This window comes from Monodelphis domestica, chromosome 1, assembly GCF_027887165.1.
Source record: "Monodelphis domestica isolate mMonDom1 chromosome 1, mMonDom1.pri, whole genome shotgun sequence".
Lineage (NCBI taxonomy): Eukaryota > Metazoa > Chordata > Mammalia > Didelphimorphia > Didelphidae > Monodelphis > Monodelphis domestica.
In genome coordinates, this window is record NC_077227.1 from 195010699 (window position 1) to 195031957 (window position 21259).

Consider the following 21259-nt stretch of genomic DNA (forward strand, 5'->3'; position numbering starts at 1 on the left):
AAAACAAACAAACAAAAACTCTTTAAAACTCTTGCATCATTTCTTGGATGAATTCTAATTGCTCTTGTAGATAAGTTGGGGTTATTTGGAAGGGATGGGAGGGAACAGTAAATGGGGCTATTGATTGAAGGAGATTTTGAGATTTTTTTTCTTCTTGGTTTGTTTCTTAGTCAATCCTGATATCACAGAAGTCCTTTTATATTCTGATGAATTATTCAATTTTGTTGCCCAGGACTCAGGAGGTAAGTTCTAGCTCTTCCCTACACTAGTTACCAAATCCAATTGAGAACTTGGTTGAGAACCCCCACCCCCCTTCTTAGAATTGACAATACTAAGGATTCCTTTGAAGGCAGAAGAGTAGTAAGGAATATGCATATGCAATTGGGGTCAAATGACTAACTCAAGGCCACAGAGCTAGGAAGTGTCTGAAGCCATATTTGAATTCCAGACCTCCTATCTCTCAGTCTGGCACTCTATACATTGAGGCACTTAGCTGCCTCACTCCAGGGACCTTTTCTTACCTCAGATCAATGTTTCATTTTGTGCTTTTTCCTTCACAACAGATATCAGTTTTCATCTCCTGTGATTTCCAACTGCTCTCTACTTTCCAATGCATCATCCAGAATACTGATCACAACATCACTACCTAACTCAGTAAACTCTAATGGCTCCCTGACCTTTTTAGTTCCTATAGATTCAAACATATTTATGCAGATGACTTCCAGGATTATGTATCCAGTTTCATTCTTTCCCTTGACCTCTAATTCTACAACAATACCTGCCTACTGAGTATGTCCAAAAGAAAACTCATTGACTTTCCCCCCAAATCCATCTTATTTATTGTATATGATGTCAAGCTACATTTTTAACTAAACTAGATAAGTTTTCAAATATTATTGCTTTGTCTATTGATTTAAAAGTTGTTATTCTCAGTACTGCTATGAGAATTGATTTACCAAATATTATGTGTTCATTTAAGAGATAGTACCTAAACAGCTTTATGATTTAAAATCAAACACCTGCTGAAGGTCACTTCACCATTTTAAATCATATTTAATCATTTAGGGCACATAAAGGGTAATGCTTGGAGGGCCACATTTGAAAATGTTTTTCTCATTCTGTATTTCTAGTTGAAAATCTTTCTGTAAGAAGGAAATTGGCATTTATTAAGTATCTTTTCTGTGCCAGGCACTGTGCTAAACATTTTATAACTATGTCATTTAGTCCCCACAAGTATAGTAGATAAGTGCTATTATAATTATTTTACAGTTTAGGAACTTGAGGAAAGAGAGGCTAAAGGACTTGCCCAGGATCAAGAAACTAATAAAAAGGAATTTCAATAGGGCAATTGCCTAAATGAATATAAAATAGCAAAATAGAATATAGTTTCTAGAATCTGTTATATATTTTAACAATATCATAAAAGAACAGTGCTCTTTATAAGTGATCTTCATTCTGAGATGCTTGGATAAGGTCTATCTTACTAACTGAGATAAATATCTTATAAAAAATGTTTGTGTCAATTTCACACTTTTCCAACTTTCAGAAAAATATTTTTGATGGGCAGATATATTCACCACTGTGGAACTTTGTTTAGCACTCTAAACATCTGAAAAAGTATTGGAAAAAGAGAGATGATATTTCCATAATTAATGCCTTAAATAAGTCTGTATTCTGAAGGAACTATATGGATAAAAGTTCATTCTTCAATGTGAGAGTTAAAATATTCTAATTTCCTTTAAGAAATTCATCCTTAAAAAATTCTATATAGAAAGATTACATATACCTATGTATGTACATGCCTATCTATTTTGATAAAAATATTCCATAATCTTTTCTGTTTTTTTAATCCAAGTAATGAAATTTCTAAGAACACAAAAACCTAATTTCACTAATTTCAACTCACATGTATTCATTTATAATTCTTAGTTCAATCTTTACCAAAAATAACACTGCCAATTCCTTTTCTAATAAATTTATAATACTGGATTCTCCATGTTTTTATACATTAATATGCATAAAGCTGTTCTAAAATGGGACATATTTTTCTAAAGCAGTAATAGTGAGTTACATAATAATAAGAGAAGCAGTATAGTTAACTATAACTATATAACTAACTTTTAGAGAGCTGGTCTTAGAATGAAAAAGAACTGAGTTCAAGTTTTGTCTCTCATCTATACTGGGTGTATAACCTTATACAAGTCACATAACATACCTCTTATTACCACCAGACAACTTCAATACTATCAGTTAATGAGGAGCCACAAATCTACATTGCTTAAGTAGATTTGCAAAGCAAAAAATTCCTACACAGATTAAAAGATAGGATGTTAACAACAAAAAATATCCCACATATGTAAGTTTGACTAAGAGCTTTTCACTTCATATCACTTCAGGATAGATAATCCAAGTATTAACATGACTATGCCTTCTACTCAAAAAGCAGTATCATTTACAAACCAGATTAGTTCTCAATTGAAAAGGAAAAAACAAAACAAAACATTTCAGCCAATTGTTTCGAAACAATCTATTAATAGTCACTATTAACACTCTACTATTTAATAATTTGTGACCTTGGACAGAAAATTCAAAATCTATGTATGTCTTTTTCCTTATCTTCAAAATGGAACTAGAAATATTTAAAGTACCTATTTCATAGGGCTATTAAAAGATGAAATTAGAAAATGTATATAAAGTGCACCTTGTAAAACAAAAGTACTATTTTATTGGAGTACGTTTCCAATTTCCCTAAAGCCGTTCAACTTCTCTACATAAACATTTTTGATGACACAGTGTCAAAAATATGATTTTATTTTTCCCCAAAATAAAATGACTGAAGTAATTGAATTTATCAGTTATTTTGCAATATGAAGATTGACAATGTGCTTAGAAGTATCAAAGAAGAACTAAAATCCACAAAAATGACCTAAATTCTCCACCTCTCTACCTACAAATTAGGTAAACATAAATAGGAAATTAATTGCTTGTGTGTGTGTGTGTGTGTGTGTTTATATAACTGTATGTTTCCATAATTGTGTGTATCTCCTTTAAAATATTGGCTATTTCCTCTCCATTATTCCTTGATATTGTGGCAATGTATGATTGAAATGGACTTTAGCACACATAACTAATCAAGGGAAATTTTAAAGTTTTGACTTATTTAAAACTTTTGTATCTTGAATTTTTTTTTATTACATGAAATTCATTTTTCCAAGGATATTTGGGAGTTTTGAGAAATGACTTATAGACAAAAATTATAATATTACTCCTGTTTCTAAATAGAGTCCCTAGATAAATACATGTGTATTTATTTAGAATTTATACATGTAAAGCCTAAGAGTATCAGGAATATGAGATTTATTTAATGATTTGATAAAATACAATAGAAATACAAACTTTCTTTGGTTCAATATATATGCATTGATATATTAAATTATCCATTTAAACTGATCTATTAAATTAATGTTTTCTTACACATTTTCCACTCGAACTCGTTGATAGTCAGAAAGAATAGCTCCAACAGATATACCATCTATTTCTTCCTTTTCCTGAAAAACAAAATGTATTAGAAATAAATCATTATATGATCCTTGATTCTATCTGGGAGATAGAAAAATACTATGTTTCTCTGAGGATATTAAATGTAGACATAATAAAAAAAACAATTTATGTTTATAAGGGGGTGGAGAAATTTGTTAGATATATAAAAAATTATTTTTATATTTAAATGGCAAGTAACAAGAGTTTGTTGGAGTGGAGATTAAAGAAACACTTCAAAAAAGCTCTCATATAACATAATTTATTTGCTAATGTTCATGGAAATTATGAGAATTCTATTTTAAGAAATATTATCTTAGATTAATAATTGTTTTTAAATAAAACATGAACTTGGATGAATAAAGAAATATGATAGATGCTACTTATCTGAATTTTGGGGAAAAATTTTGATATGATAACAGTCAACGAGAAGAAATGAGAAAGATAACATTGTGGATAACAAATTAGCAGACAGATGGAAAGTGATGAGTTACTGTCACTAGAGCTACAACTAAGTATATATCGTGGATGATTCCATGGGGACTGCAACTCACATATTCAATATATTTGATAACAACCTGAAGCAGAATGTAAATTTTTTTGTAGATGATACAAAAACTAGAGATTTTTTTTTAACATAAAGGAAAATCAATCAATCAATCAAAATAAATAGATGGATATGGACAACTTGGGAATCTGGTCAGACTAGTCTGAGATGAAATTTAATGTAAGGAACTGTAAGGTAATACACTTAAAAAAGAATAAAATGCAAGCCAGGAATAAAGTAGTGAGTATTATCTAGAAATAGTTATGAAGAAGTGAATAGGAATTCGTTCCACAAGAGTATCTCCCAAGCCACTTCTTTCTTGAGAATATGTTTATAGAGAAAAAATTACGTCACAACAGATGATCATATTATTAATACTCTGACCCATCCAAACATGGAAACCTGATATTAGGTTCATTACATATAAAAATAAAAATAAAAAACTGGTATAAAATAAATTCATTAAAAAAACTGAAATAGCCCTGAGACTGATTAGATTTGAAGAAATTAATGTAAGTAATCAGATGCACAAAGGAATTTCTTGATGCCCAAGGTACTACAACCATTTTAAACATTCTTTTCCAAAAGGGTAGAAAAATGTCTAAACCTCACTATGATAAGTTAGGAAAAGAACTGTGATTTTGATTGTTCCTTTGTTTCCATTTGTGCTTTATAAAGTTTATTGTACTACAAATGGTTGACAGATATGCAATTAAATGGCAAAATACAATATAGCATTCAGCATACACAGCAGGTAATAAACTTAAAAGGGTAAAGCTTAATTAACATATGTGAATATGCTTAATAACTAAAGGCACTATGCAGATCTAGTAAAAGTTATGGTACAATAATATAGTTTTCACCACTTAAAACAATAGGGAAAACAAACAATTCTTAAAATAGATACTCTAAAAAACAAAGGAACAATTATGAGACATCAATAATCTTTTTCTAAACTAAACTTATCTCTTGTAAATTAAAAGTAAACATCCTAATTTGATGAGACAAATAATTCAAATAATCTGTTATCATTGTATATCATCTCAGGAAAATTAGAAAGATAAGAAAGTACTTCACATAGGAAAACAAATGGGTTGAGATGCCTGGTCAGGTCATAAAATTTGTATCTCCTTATATTATTACATATCTCTATTTTTCACACCCTCTCAAATTGTTACAGGACATTACTTTTAATACACATTAGACTTTAGTGGTCATGTTATCTTATCAACTAGGTTATTCTCTAATGATACAGATAATGTCTCCATGACTTCTCATGCTCTATTATTCTAATCTGTTATTTCCCCATAAATCGTTCATAGAAGATCTACCTAATACTTTCTCGAGGGTAAGAGTTCTTAACCTTCATTGTGCAAAATGGATTCCCTTGGCAGTCTGATGAAGTACACTGACCCCTTATAAGAACAATGATTTTGAATGCATGAAATAAATTACACAAGATTACAAAGGAAACTAATTTTATTGAAATAGTTATCAAAATGATTTTAAGAACAAATATGTGACTATCAAGTTAAGAATATCTGATCTAAACCATGAGAACATTATACACGGAGAATGATATACTGTGGTACAATCAAATGTAACAGCTTCTCTACTAGCAGCAATGCAATGACCCAGGACAATTCTGAGGGACTTATGAGAAAGAACACTATCCACATCCAAAGAAAGAACTGTGGGAGCAAAACGCAGAAGAAAAACAACTGCTTGATCACATGGGTTGATGAGAATATGATTAGGGATATAGACTCTAAATGATCACCCTAGTGCAAATATCAGTAATATGGAAATAGGTCTTGATCAATGACACATGTAAAACCAAGTGGAATTGTGTGTTGGCTATGGGAGGAACATAGGAAAGAACATGAATCTTGTAACCATGGAAAAATGCTCTAAATTAATTCATTAAATAAAGATTTCAATTTAAAAAAAAAAGAATATCTGCTCTAAAGTTTTTAACTTTCTATGAGTAACAGCCTAATACTTAGGTCATCCAATTATTACTTCTTACTCTAGCTACATAACCTATCTACTCCTATTTCTGATCATACATTTGACAGAAGATATCTTTTATGATAATTCTTATGACAAACTTCATCTTTCTGAGTGTCATTTCCCAATTTCTCATAAAATATTTGGCTTAAGAGCTAAGATGTTAAGAGTTTTAATGCAATTGGTTGATCCTACCATGAATGAGCAAAACCAAATATCAGTTAAAAAACTGGTAAATCAGAGATACTGTCATATGAGTTTGAGTAACTGAGAGAGAGGGAGAGGGAGAGGGGGGGAAAGTAGGGGAGAGAGAAAGGGGGAAGAGAGAGAGAGAGAGAGAGAGAGAGAGAGAGAGAGAGAGAGAGAGAGAGAGAGAGAGAGAGAGATTGATTTTGACCCCCTAGAAGTCCAGACAACACTAAGAAAAGCCTGCATGCTTCTTGTTTCACTACTGATATACTTTCTTGGCTCTGCCCTCCACACTGAAGTCAGGATGCTGGAGATGTTTAGGATGACACCAAAAACCTAGCCAGTTGAAGACAGTGCTTTAGGCTGTAGTCAGTAGGCTGTGGTAGATGCTGGGAAGGTAGGTGAAGCTATTTTTTCTCACACACTTCTGATCTGATCATTCCATTAAAACTGCTCTTTCTAAGACTTTGATGCTGTTGACCACCCTCTCCTACTTGACACTTTCTTCACTTTGGCTTCTTGGGGCAACATTCTCCTGCTTTTCTTCCTGTAGCAAATTAAATTCTCTTTAGGCTGTACATACTAAATTTAATTTAATTTATCAATCTGCTGCCCAAGAAAAATCTAACTAGCCAACAGACTCAGTCCCAGCAGATGCCAAAAGAGTATAAGCTGCTAATCAGGGGAGCTGGGACAAAGAGACAGAGGCATAAGCCTATGCAACTAAGAAGCGAGCTAGACTAAGTAAGCAAAGAGGACACAAGTTGCTGCCATGCAAGTCAATATGTATTTCTTCTGATGTCATCATCCAGTCCCTCCTCAATACATCTCTGATTTGAAAACAGGCATCCAGGAAGTGGCCTCAGCTACCTCGATTCCTCCTTCACCATTTCATTGCAGGAAGAGGCAGGTCTCTGGAGGACCACAGCATACTCTTTCCTCCTCACCATGTGGCTGGACCACCCGAGGGCTAGAGCTGATTGACTTCATTACCTAAGAGAATTCTTGTTTACAGATAAATAAGAAGCTAGTCTCCATATGGCCTATTAAAAAAAAAAGTCAGCCCAGTAAAAAAAAAAGTCAGCCCAGTAATATGCTTTTAATCCTGTTATTCTTAAAAAAGAAAAAAAGATCTAAACAAAAAAGGGAAGACCCAATCCAGTTTCATAGCCCTGGGAGAAAACTGCTTACACTTTAAAATCAAAGTTGTGTGGTTTTTGGTTTTTTTTGGGTGGGGGTCCAAAGAGAAAATTATTTCCCAATCCAATATTAATTTTCCACATCCTACCTATCTAATTGTTCCTTTTCTGTTGACTTTGCTGAAAACTTTTCAAAGTCATGCACTCTAAACCATAAATGTTTCTAGAGTTCTGTTCTGGACTTTCTTCTTTTTCCCTCTATATAACTTCATTTAGTGATCTCACAAGCTCCCATAGGTATAATTACCATTTCTATGCTGATGATTCTCAAATCTACTTATCCTGTCTCAAACTCTTGCTGGTGTCCAATTTTGCATTTTTCAACTGCCTTTCAGATTTCTCAAACTTGATGTCCAGTATATATCCTAAACTTCATATGCCCCAAATGGAACTCATTTCTTTCCCTTTAAGTCTTCCACAAGTCCCTAACCTTCCCTATTATTCTAGAGCAGTGTTGGTGAACAGTTTCCAGATTCCATGACCAAACTGCAACTTCAAGCTATGTGTGAGCCTCCAGTATTACCCCAGACTGCAGAGGAAGGAAGTACTCCAATTGGGAGGTTGGACAGAGAGATGGGGCATGCAAAAATATCCTTGGTGGTGTGGAGAGGGGGAACAGAGCAGTCCCATCCATGTTGCCCCAGTACTCATGCCATGCCTTCACCAACAAGGTTCTCAGTGCCTCAGGCTCTCAACCTAGAAGTCAGACTGGATTCCTCATTCTCTCTCATATTCAAACAGATTGGAAACAAGTTTCTTTCCACTACCAATTTATCCAGCATTCAGACTTTAAGGTGATTTTCCTAAAAAGATCTGATCATGTCACTCCTCACTCAGTAAATTCTAGTGTAGTGGTGGGGAACCCATGGCATGTGTACCATCTTGATCTCTGTGGGCACTGCACCCCCCCGCAAGGTTTGTTACTAGAAAGGCAGAGGGTTTCGGGGGAAGCTGCACATCCCCTGCCCTTTTACCTAGCAGCCCAATGGGAGTGTACAGTGGGGAAGGTGGATGGCTTACAGGCAACAGAGCTAGGAAGGAGCAGAGTGCTTGGGTCACTCTCCCCCACTACACTAGCTAAGGACATTCCTCACTTCACCTGCCACTCCACCTAGCAGCTCAATTGGAGTACACACTCCTTCTCTCCTGTCTGGGGTAAGGGAGGCCTGGAGGGTGAAGTGGAGTGGGGGTGGGGGGAACAACAGAGGGTCTCTGGGAAGGGGGTATGGCACTGAGTCTGGGGAGGGGCCCCGCAGTCCATCTTTAAAAGGTTCACCATCATTGATCTAGTGGCTTCCGATTGCTTCAAGGATCAATTGCAAAATATTCTATTTGGCATTCAAAGACTTTCATAAACCTAGCCCCTCCAATATAAAACCTTACCCAAGAAACAAGACAGTCCATCTGGGCATTTTCTCTGGCTCTCCCTCTTTTCCTACAATTACTAACCTCCTTGATTTCTTTTAAGTCCCAACTAAAACTCCACTACAGGAAACCTTCTATAACACATCTTAACTCCAGTGCCTTCACTCTGTTAATTATGTACTATTTATCCTGCATATTGCTTGCTTTGTGTATATGTGTGTGTATGTATGTATGTAAGCAAGTATGAATATTTGCACATTGTCTCCCCTACTAGATTCTTGACCACAGGGACTTTTCTTTAGACTCTTTTTGCACATCTGGTGCTTAGCACAGTGCGTGAAAAATAGCAAGAGCTTAAAAAAAAAGTTTATAAATTGATTGATTCAAGACTAGAGTTGGAACATAATGGGTTTAGCTATAAATAAATAACATCATATGAAGTTAAAATGGCTATATCAAAACAGACAGATATCAACTATCAAAGTAATAGTTATTTAAAAATTTACTGTCTATTTTGTCAGAACATTGATTAATAAGAAAACGATAAAAATCCACAGTGAATTATAAGAAAGCTTTAAAATGAGAAGACATTAAAAGCAATTAGTTGCTACAATGTGACCTATTTAAAAAACTATTGAAATTGAAAAATAAGAAATAAGGAAAAAATATACTCTATATGTTATATGAAGATTTAAAACCCTAAATAGGGAAAGGGAGAAGGGCCTGAGAGAAGAAGAGGATATGAAAGGTAGAGGGAGACATACATATATACCACACACAGAAAGATGGAGAAAGTCAGAAATAACATGTCAGTTATCAAGTCTAAAATCATAATGAAATAGTTTCACTTTAGAATTATTCTTAGGTCACAAACATACCAAAGCAGGATGGTGTAAAATCCTATATTTCATCATAAACTATATAAATGCAATATTTCAAAATTTGTATATCACATAGAATTCTAATCACTAATTACATGAGAGAGACATTAAAGTCAAGTTTTGATGCCATCCTTGGGAGAAAATACAGCAATAAATAACTTTTCTTAGTAAACACCCTTTTAGAGTAACTACAATTTTCCAGAATGAACAGTAATTAAATATGGATATATGATTATTTTGACCATTTCCTAATTATGAAAACCTCTCAGAAAACATAAGCATAGTTAATAATTTTTGATGCGTTATAAAACCTGTTTTTCTTATGTTGGAAACAACTAATCAAAGCAGAATGCTGATTTTTAAAATCCTGCCAAAGTTCAAATATAATTAATATTAATTGCATTTCTTATGTAATAATGAGTAGGTCTTGGATTATGACTGCAATTATAACACATATGCTTATCACTTTTTTAAAAGTATATGAAACCTATCAAGTAAAATGAAATCTTTTCAAAAAACAAAACATTTATTGATAATTTACTACAAGCATTGTATGGAATATTCAATCCAATTCAATTAATTAGCATTTATTAAGCACTTACTATATTCAAGGTCCACAGTAGAATTGATAAAGACAAAAATGAAAACTGTCCTTTTGTCTACTGTCTGTATTCTATTGGAAGAATATAGTGTATACATGAATATGTATACAGAGGTATATAAGTAAATACAAACTATTTTAAGCCAACTACTCTCTATATAAAATCACATAATCCTATGACATTATTTAGTAGTATTGGAGTTGTTCTCAGTTCATGGATTTGAATCCTTACTCTGCTTTTACTGCCTATATGACCTCTTGTAGAATCCACTTATCCCTCTAAGATATACAGATTCTGCCCTCAAGGAATTTATAATTTAATACGAGATTAGTATGCTACAAAAATAACTATAGATGAAATGAAAATACATTAAATTCCATGGAAATAAAAAACAATGTTGTGTGGGGAGGTTCCAATGAAGATGAAAATTTAAGAGTGTGAAGATTGGATTTAGTTATCTCCTGATTATTATTAAAATGAATATATTTAGCTCTCCTTTTATTGTGAAGATTAAATTGTAATCCCCTGATTGTAACAATGAAGGTACTTAGCTCTTCTTTTATTGGGAAGATTGAATTGTAATCCACAATCTATTATTAGATTTTAATCCCCAAAAGGTGATAACTCAGTATTTGAAGTATATCTACCCATTTTAGCTACAAAAGGTGAACTAACCAAAAAAGGGGGTAAGTAGCCCAAAAAGATATAATCTAACCAAAGAAGGTGTGAACTAAGGAGTAGGCAGTCCTGGAGAAAAGAGTTTGCTGTGATTTGTAGACATGAAATTTAGGGGAGGTGACACAAGAGAAAAAGATCTTTAAAAAGAGGATCAGAGGCCAGAAGAGGATATATTCAATTCAAGATTTGAGTTGAATGGTGGATTCTCTGATTCAGAGTTGAACTGGAGGAACTGGACCCCTGGATGAACTCATGCAGGAGACCTAAGACTGTGTTTCCTTTTAGACAATGACCTTTGGTGAGTGAAAGGCCGACTTAGTGACCCTGCCTTTCTCAGAGGTTTATGCCTCCGAGAAAGGCTCATTGTCTTGAGACTCTTTTCCCTGATTAGGGCCTAAATATTTCTACCTGGCTCAGAGGAAGCTGGAGTTTCCTCTTTCTCTCTCTATCTCTCTCATTCCTTAATATCTTCCCTCTCTTATAAATAAAAAAACATAAATTCCATTTACTTTAGTAATTCATTTTGGGATTTGGAAATTAAATCCCTGGCAACCACTTATATAAATATTCAGAGTCCAACCACAAATAAATTTAACAAGAGTTATCTAAAAACACTAACATGATTGTAGAGTCTGCTGCTCAACCATTTCAGATTTTAAAAGGACAAAGAAAAGAGATGAAAGTGAATAAAATTTCAAGTATAAGATCCTATAAGTATGGATAAATAGTGCATCTGGAAAAGATGGTGGTTTTAGTGGGTTGCAAGCTCATTAGAACTCAAAAGGATGACAGGGACAAAAGAACTAATTGGATCTTATGCTACTTAAAAAAAAAAAAAGACATGATATCTATATGTTGGGAAACGACAGTAGCACAAATTATTTCCTATTAAGACCAGATAAGCAGGTATCGTTAAGCATCTGAGTTTCTGTGAAATAATTTCTTTTGTTTTGTTTTGTTTTTTCTCCTTGTGGTCTCTCCTTGATGACCATCTCCTTGATGGTCACTCCTCAATTAGTCACTACAATGTGACCTATTCAAAAAATTATTGATATTGAAAAATAAGAAATAACTTGACTCATTCCCCATATCATGCCCTAACTATAGGTGTTCTCCATCAGCTCCCAAAGATTTAATGATGATATCTATGTATATGCCTTTCAAATCTATATATCTGTCAGTAGTCTCTCTTCTGAGCTTCAGTCCCAAATCACCAACAGCCCACTGGACCTTTTTGTAGACTCTCAAACTCAATATGTCCAAAATAGAATTTATTATCTTTTCCCTAAAACCTGTTCCTTTTCAGACTTCTCTATTTCTATTGATTTGTCTATTCTTATTTTTTTTTTTGTTTCCTAGACTTTTAATATCAATATTAACCTTGATGCCTGACTCTCAGGCACCTCACTCATCTAATTAGTTTCCAAATCTTTCAGTTCCTCTCTACAACACTGCTCACATTTGACGTCTTTATTCATAGTTACTGCCTTAGTTCAAGCTGTTCCTCACCTAGACTTTTTCAATCACTACCTAAATGTTCTCAATCCTCTTAACTCCAATTGTCTTTAAGATTAAATATAAACTCTTCTGTATGTTTTTTAAAGTACTGCCTCTGACCAATACTGGCTATATGAACCAAGCCAAATCTTTTGCTGCCTCAAGCAACTCTCTAAGACTCTAAGTTGCTGGCCCAAATAGGTAAAGGAGATTTCTTAACCAGGAGTCCTCTACATAAATGAAATCCCAAGTACAAAATCAAAACCAAAAGCAAGGAAAAATGGCCCACCAATTAAAGGTATACAAAGGATGAAGGCTCTTCAAGCAAAAATTAGATGATAACCTGTTAATAATAATGGAATAAGAATCTAGTTCATATATGAGTTCTCTTCAAACTCTAAAATTCTATTATCTGATAAATGAGGACAAATTCTTTATATCTGGAATGTTTTACTCACATCCATCTTTAAGTTCCTCCAACTTCCTTCAACACTCAACATAAATGAACTTCTGAAGAAGACTTTTTCTGGTTCCCCACAAGTATCTACCCCTCTTAGATTACCTTCTACCTATTGTATTTACCTTGTTATTTATGTTTTGTTTCCTCATTAGAAAGTAAGCTCCTTGAGGGAAGGGATTGTTTCTCCATTTCTTTGCATTGTCATTGATAAGCCCCTAGTGTGGCACAAAGGAAACCTCTGTAAGTGCTTCCCAATTGACCTGGGCATGGAGAAAGAGTAGCAAGAAGACAAAAGAGCAGAACAGAGTGAAGCTCCCCACAAAAATCCTATGGTCAACAAAAAATTAGTTTTTAGGTATGGTATTGGCAACAAATGCAAATTGGTGCTCAGGGGCGACAGAACAATAAGAAATGACTGAGAGGTAAAACTATACCTCTCCCATTTTATTTTTGTCTTTTCTGTTAAGGAAATTTAATTCTGTCGTATTAGATTAAGTCTTTGGTGAGAACGCTATTCTACAATAAGTGTAAATAAGATTTTCAACAAGTTTGATAGTGAAGGAGAAGAAAGAGGATGGAAACTAGAAGGGATAAAAATGAGAAAAATAAGATTTTTTTTAGGTTTCAGAAAACAAGAATGTTTGAAATAAAAATTTTTGCAGCTTAAAAGAATACATTTTGTTCTGGAAAATCCCTTTATATCAAATGCCTTATTCCATAATAATTCTGAATAAATGAGTTGGAAAATAGCCATATGCTTTTACATAGAAAGTTTGGATATAATCATGGTATGGAAGGGATACCTGTGATGAAGCTTCTCCATAAAGGGAAAATTAAAATAACCATACTCAGAATCAATTCTAAGACAGAAGGTAAGGTTTAAAAAAAAAAGGCAAAAAATAAAACCTGAGTTATGCCTCTGAAGGTAACAGAGTGTGAGGAAAGGTATCAAAGGGAAAGACATGGCCAGCATCAGAGCAGTGACTCTTCTTTTTTTTTTAATTTAATTTTAATTTAAAATATTTTTCCTTGATTACATGATTCATGATTCACTCCCTCTTCTCTTTGCCCTCCCAGAGCTGGCGAGAAATTCTACTGGGTTTTACATTATCATTGTTCAAAACCCATTTCCATGTTATTCATATTTGCAGAAGAGTAGTCTTTTAATATCAAAACCCTAATCATATTCATATTAAACTATGTGATCGATCAGGTTTTTCTTCTGCGTTTCTGTTCCCACAGTTCTTTCTCTCTGTGGATAGTATTCTTTCTCATAAATTCCTATAGATTGTCCCGGGTCATTTGCATTGATACTAGTAGAAAAGTCTATTACATTTAATTGTACCATAATGTATCAGCAGTGACTCTTCTTAAGTTTAAAACTCCACCATCCCAAAGAAACAAGAAATCTTAAATACATTAAAAACAAACAGAAAGAGGAATTTGAAAAATGTCAAGAATCCTAAAAAAAAAAAAACTATAGGCATCTCAATAACCTGCCAGCTTGCTCATCAATGTCCAGGGCATCCTTTGAGACCAATTGGACAGATTTTTGTTTCAAACTTTGCTGCTCATGGCTTCTACCCTCCTTCCTTACAGCAGTGACCCAATCTACAACCACCCTGTCAAACGGTTTTGGTAGATCAGCAGTTTTCTGCTATAGCTGCCTATCCACACAGAATCCTCAATTTGACTTCTTTTGAACTCATCTCCTTCAGTGGCTTCCCTGGTGAAGCTTCCTCTCCCCATGAAACTTGATTGGCTCTAGTTTTAGTGATACAGCATCCTAGTCTAGAGTCAATAAAACGTTCAAGCCATTCATACTCTTTGCCTTGCAGACTTGAAGGATGTTCACAACCACACCAGCACTATCTTCATCTCAAGAAAACCCATCCAGAGAAGTCAAGAGTCACAGTATCCTTGAATATCTTTACTTTGGTAGTGCAAAAAAAAAAAACAACCCTCCTTTGTTAAATATTTAACAACCCACAAGTGTCTCATTTGTTCCTAATACTGAACATGAATTAAGAAGGTACTGGCTTTAGAGCTGTACCAACAGCATTTGACATAGTCTTGGCAGGCTGTTACCAGAGATGGCTTCATGGTGGCTCAAATCATGGTTAAGTTGGGGGAAAGCCCAAAGAACAGGGTAGTAGGAACAGATGGATGGACTCTGTGGTCAGAGTCCTCCTGTCTTGGATAGAAAGCTGCTGGCTACTGCTCAGGCATAGGTATTATAATGGAAAGGACTAGAGAAGGCTGCCCAGAAGGGTTAAAAAAAAAGCACCAAGGCCAGTGTTACATGGATGTTATTGACTGTTGTGTAAATTGAATTGCCAGCTTAGTCAAATGGAAAGTAAACTGGATCAGTTCATTTAGCAGCCAGGAATAGAGCTCTGGGCTTTCAGGAAACTAGATGAGCTAATGGTGGAGCAATTGTAGAAATTTCTGATTAGGTAGAAAGTAAGGGGCCCACACAATTGTCTGATCCAGAGGCTCCTGATTCCTGCTGAGATAGGATACAAGAGAATAGAGAGGAGGAACAGAGTTGGGGCAAGAGACTTAAGAAGTGCCAAAAGTAGTTAGAAAGCTCCAAACTTATTCTTTCACTATTCAGAGAAGATAGAGAGTAATGATTTGCCCTGAGGAAACAAGCTGTCAACTGAACCCTCTCTCTCAAAAAGCATAGGTAGTTGCTGGAATACTTTAAATAGAATTTGAGGAGCCCCCAAAGAATGGCTTCTGAGGTTGTCATCTGATGGAAGCAGAGCTGAAAGCTTCTCTTTGATTCAAGCTTCCATGGCCTGGGAAGGCTCTAAGAAGATTCCTTTTATAAAGTCAATGTGTTAGAGCTTAGGTTTTTTTTTCTCTTTCCAGAACGTTGGAATGCTAAGTTATTTGCACCTTGTCCTTTAAACATAAACTCTTTTGGATCAGCTTAAAGATAGGAACTTACAAATGAAGTGATAGGATCCATTGGAGGTGAGGCTCAGCACTCCATCAATAGCAGCAATAGCAGCTGAGGAAGATGACCTCAGGGAAAAATGCTTTGAAGCATGCTATGCAAAAAAAAATACCACAGATCTACCTGTTCTCACTCAGGCCTCTGAGAAGGAAGGGAAGATAGTCCCAAGACAATACTCTTCAAGACAAAGCTAAGATAGCAGTGACCACCAACATGGAGGAATCTCAATCCTCCAGCAGAAAAAAAAAAGTAAACAAAACAAAACAAAAAAAGCTCTTGACCTGGAAAATTTCTATGGAGAAAAAGGGCAAAATACAGAAGCAATAGAAGAAAGTGAGAAACAAGCAAACACATGTAAACTCCACCCCCCAAAATAGAAATTGATCACAAGTTCTGGAGGAACTCAAAAAGGAGTTCAAGAACCAAGTAAAAAAGATAGAAGAAAAATGGAAAGAAAAGTGGTAAAAAGAAGTGAAAGTAATACAAAAATAAAATAAAAGCTTAAAAGACAAAATTACCCAAATGGAAAAAGAGTCATAGAAATCAAATGAAGTAATAATCAAAAGGGAGACCAGAATTGACCTGCTAGAAGTCATGAAAAGCATGACAGACCAAATCAAAAAGGAAAATCAAAATATTATTGTTGATCAAATTTGAAAATCAGTTTTTAAAGTCTTTAATGACTAGAATTAGGCAAGCTAATGATTTCATTAGAAGCAAGAAATAATAAGACAAAATCAAAAGAATAAAAAAAAATAGAGGGAAACATGAAATATCCCATTGAAAAACAAATTGACCTAGAAAACAGGTCCAGGGGACACAATTTGAGAATTATTGGACTACCTGAAGGCCATGATCAAATAAATAAATAAAAATCCTAGACATCATATTATAAGATATTATCCAAGAAAACTGCACTGGTATTCTTGAACAAGAGGGCAAAATAGATTTTAAAAGAATCCTCAGATCACCCCCTACATTAAATCCCCAAATAAGAACTCCCAGGAATATCATAGCCACGTTCAAGATCTTCCAGGTCAAGTAGAAAATACTGTAAGCAGACAGAAATAAACAATTCAGGTATAATGGATCCCCAGTCAGGATTACACAAAATCTGGCTGCCTCTACACTAAAAGACTGCAAGGATTCAAATAATTAGTCCCAATACTCTACAAACTATTTGACAAAAGAGGCAAATAAGCAGTCTTACCAAATTCTTTTTATGATACAAATATGACACTGATTCCCAAGCTAGGAAGACCAAAAACAGAGAAAGAAAACTATAGACCAATATCGTTAATGAACATAGATGAATTAATCTTAAGTAGTATACTAGCTAAAAGAGTATAGCAAGTTATCACAAGGATTATTTATTATGATCAGGTGGGATTTATACCACAAATGCAAGGATGATTTAATATTAGGAAAACCACCAACTTAATTGACAACCAATAACCAAACCAACAGAAATCACATAATTATTTCAATAGATGCAGAAAAAGCCTTTGACAAAATACAACACCTATTCCTATTGAAAACACAGAAACTATAGGAATAAAAGGGCCTTTTCTCAAAATAATAAGCAGTATTTACTTAAAACCATCAGAAAGTATCATCTTAAATGGGGACAAACTAGAAGCATTCCCAATAAGATCAGAAGGGAAGCAGGGATGCCCATTATCATCACTACTATTTAATATTATAGTAGAAATAATACCTGTAGAGCTGAGGGGGTGATGCCAAGATGGCAGAGTAATCGAGAGCAGCTCTCTGCCACCATGAGAATCCTTTCTGACCACAAAATCCTCTCTTTGACAACAAAATGAATACAAGAGTGAAAGAACCAAACAAGAAGACAGAGTGAAACAACTTTCAAGAAAAGAAAAACCCAAAGTAAGCAAAGAGCATCTGGGGCACTGGGGTGAGAGGAGAGCCGTGCCAGCAAAAAGCTATGGCAAGGAGGGAAGAGCAAGCCAAGAGAAAGCCACACTACCACACCCTACATCTGCTGTCCAAGGTTTGGAACCTAAGACCAAGTCAACATCCAGAACCTGAGATCCTCCCTGGGCAAACTGATATAAGCCAACCTCAATAGCCCTTGACATTTCAAACCTGTGAAGAAGTCCAGAGTCCTAGCCCAGGGAATTCTAGTCTGTGCTTGGGATAAGGACATATGTACTGATGTACTGATCTTTTAGACTAAACCTTAGGGTGGAGCTCACAGACAGGACAATAACGGGTATGTATGGTGAGACCAAAAACTTGAGCCTAAATCTGAGGCCAAAAACTTGAGCCTAAATCTGAGGCCAGAACATGATCAGCCCCTAACATGATCAAGATCAGAGTGAGATCAAAAGCTTACACCTAAACCTCATGCAAATCTTTAAGGTATAAGCATCTTAAGGGTCAATTGAATCAGCAGGGTATATAAAAGGAGATTTTGAACCTTTTACTTCATTCCCCAAAAGTCCTTAGTATTTCTCAAATTCCCTATATTCTCTCCTGAATCTCTATGTTGGTGGGCTCACGTTATTAGTATTTAACTGGCAGTAACTCGGCCCTCGCTCTCTTTCTTTGGGATGATGCAGCAAGAGTGGTTATAAACTAACCTCGGGGATTTTAAATGGACTAGTCAGCCATGGACATGTGGTTTTTATTTTTAATTGTCTTTATTCCTTTATTTCTAATGATTTTAATAAACTTTCATAAAATATAATATTTTTATTATTAGAGATATAAATGTAATTTTTACAAGGGGAAGGGGGCTCTTAGAGCTCTCAGCCCTCAGACCATCACATCAACCCCCAAACCTACCTATAATTACATAGAAAAAATGAGCAAACAACAAAAAAGGCACCTAACTCTAACGAATTTTTATGGGAACAAAAAGCAAGGTACAGACACAGAAGGGGATGGTGAAAGCAACGGAAACACATGCAAAGTCTAAAAGAAAAATATAGATTGGACAGATTCTTGAAGAACTCAAAAAAGACTTAAAAATTAAGAGGGGCAGATGAAAAGTGGGAAAGAGAAATAAAAGTAATGCAATAATAAATAGTCAATTTGAAAAAGAACCAAAAACTGACAGAGGAAAATTGGGCCATAAAAAGCAGAATTGACCATCTAGAAACTAATGATTATATAAGAGACCAAAAAACAACAAAGCAGTATCAAAGGAATTAAAAAACAGAGGAAAACATGAAATATCTTATTGAAAAAAACAATTGACTAAACAATAGACCTAGAAGAAACAATCTGAAAATAATTGGACTGCCTGAAAGCTATAGTCAAGAAAAAACCTTGCACATCACACTACAAGAAATTATGAAAGAAAACTTCCCTGAGATCCTTGAATAAGAAAATAAAATTGAAATTGAAAGAATTCACCTTGAGGAAGAAATCCTCAAATGGCAACCTCCAGGAATGTAATGGCTAAACTCAAGAACCACAAAGCGAAGGAGAAAATTCTTCAAACAGCCAGAAAGAAACCATTCAAATACCACAGAGCTACAACCAAGATCATGCAGGACCTAATGGTTTCTACACTAAAGGATCAAAAGGCATGGAATATGATATTCAGGAAGGCAAAAGATTTGGGAGAATATTATACACGGAAAGTGATCACTATGGAACTATCCAATATAATGGACTTTACTACTAGTAGAAATACAATAATCCAGAATGCTATCCACATTGAGAGAAGAATCTATGAGAGGAGAAATGCAAAAGAAAAACTTAGGACTTATCACTTATGTTTTGTATGAATGGGTATGTGATTTGGGGTTTTGGCATTAAAAGATTGCTCTATAACAAAAATGAATAATATGAAAATAGGTATAAAATTTTAACATTTGTACAACCCAGTGGAATTGTCAGCTCTGGGAGGAGGGAGGGGTAAGGGGGGAAGAAAATGAATCATGTAAAAATAGAATAAAATATTTTTTAAATAAAAAAATAAGTCAGTGTAGTAACTGCAAAGCTGGCTTCTTACTAGTAACAGCTGCCCACTGCCATGTGAAGTTAACAAACTGATTTTGGTTTATTAGATTAAATTTAATCTAATGTTTTTAAGCTCTTATTTAAATAAAACTGCTTTTGAGAAATGTGAATGAGTTGGTGAACTGAATTTACTGGACTCTTGCCCCATAAACTATGGCCTGAAGCTCAGGTGTATGCTTAGCCTGTCTGTGGGGTAATTAGATCCTGCCTTCTGCATAGAACCCCAAAAGAATGGCTTTAGTCATTAGCTTAGCTTGCAACTCAGTGTGGGCTAATCAAATGGTAAAATTTAGGCAAGATATTGGAACACTTGTCAATGCAAACAATTACTTGGGGAACGGAGGAAATAGTCACAGCAACCACTGAAATCATCTCAGCCTGATGAGGTGCACAGATAATGATACCATATCAGGAAGGGAGTTTGAAGGTAACTGCTGAAACATTAGATTGATAAGAAATTCATTGATAGCTAGCCCATGAGTATGTTTATATAACTATATCAGGAAATTAAGCACTTGGTAACTAAGATCCCATCAGCCCCAACTACACTTTCTTATCCTGCTCCATCTGGATCATTTAAGGGAAGCCACAGAGGGCAGTCTAGGCTCAGTGGGCACCAATCATTAATGACTTGGCTCCTGAGTAATGCTATTTTGATTGGTTATCTGATGGTTCCAGATGCTGCCAGAGAGGCATTCACAAATGAACTTCATCAACCACTAATTTGGTAATAAGATATACCTAGGAAGGAATGGTAATGTAAAGTCCTTCCAAATAGTTGAACAGTAAGGATGCATGGCTGGCATGTGAGAAAGTCTTTTTTTTTTTTTTTTTAATTTTAAACATTATTTTATTTGGTCATTTTCAAACATTATTCACTGGAAACAAAGATCATTTTCTTTTCCTCCCCGCCACCCCTCCCAACACCCTTCCCTCTCCCATAGCCAACACACGATTCCACTGGTTATCACATGTGTTCTTGACTCGAACCCATTTCCCTGTTGTTGGTATTTGCATTAGAGTTTTCATTTAGAGTCTCTCCTCAGTCATATCCCCTCAACCCCTGTAATCAAGCAGTTGCTTTTCATCGGTGTTTTTACTCCCACAGCTTATCCTCTGCTTGTGGATAGTATTTTTTAGATCCCTGCAGATTGTTCAGGGACATTGCATTGCCACTAATGGAGAAGTCCATCACCTTCGATTGTACCACAATGTATCAGTCTCTGTGTACAATGTTTTCCTGGTTCTGCTCCTTTTGCTCTCCATCACTTCCTGGAGGTTGTTCCAGTTTCCATGGAATTCCTCTACTTTATTACTCCTTTTAGCACAA

At 34.9% G+C, this 21259-nt stretch overlaps 1 protein-coding gene across 3 annotated transcripts in view; it reads right to left on the minus strand.

The window, feature by feature from the left end:
• The window catches only part of DPH6 (diphthamine biosynthesis 6), a 639691-nt gene that overhangs the window by 440846 nt on the left and 177586 nt on the right, over positions 1-21259 (minus strand). For all 3 annotated transcript variants that reach the window (XM_007480002.2, XM_007480003.2, XM_056810234.1), the window contains exon 4: positions 3475-3548. In XM_007480002.2, coding sequence (XP_007480064.1) covers positions 3475-3548 — 74 coding nt within the window. The remainder of the gene's footprint in view (positions 1-3474; positions 3549-21259) is intronic.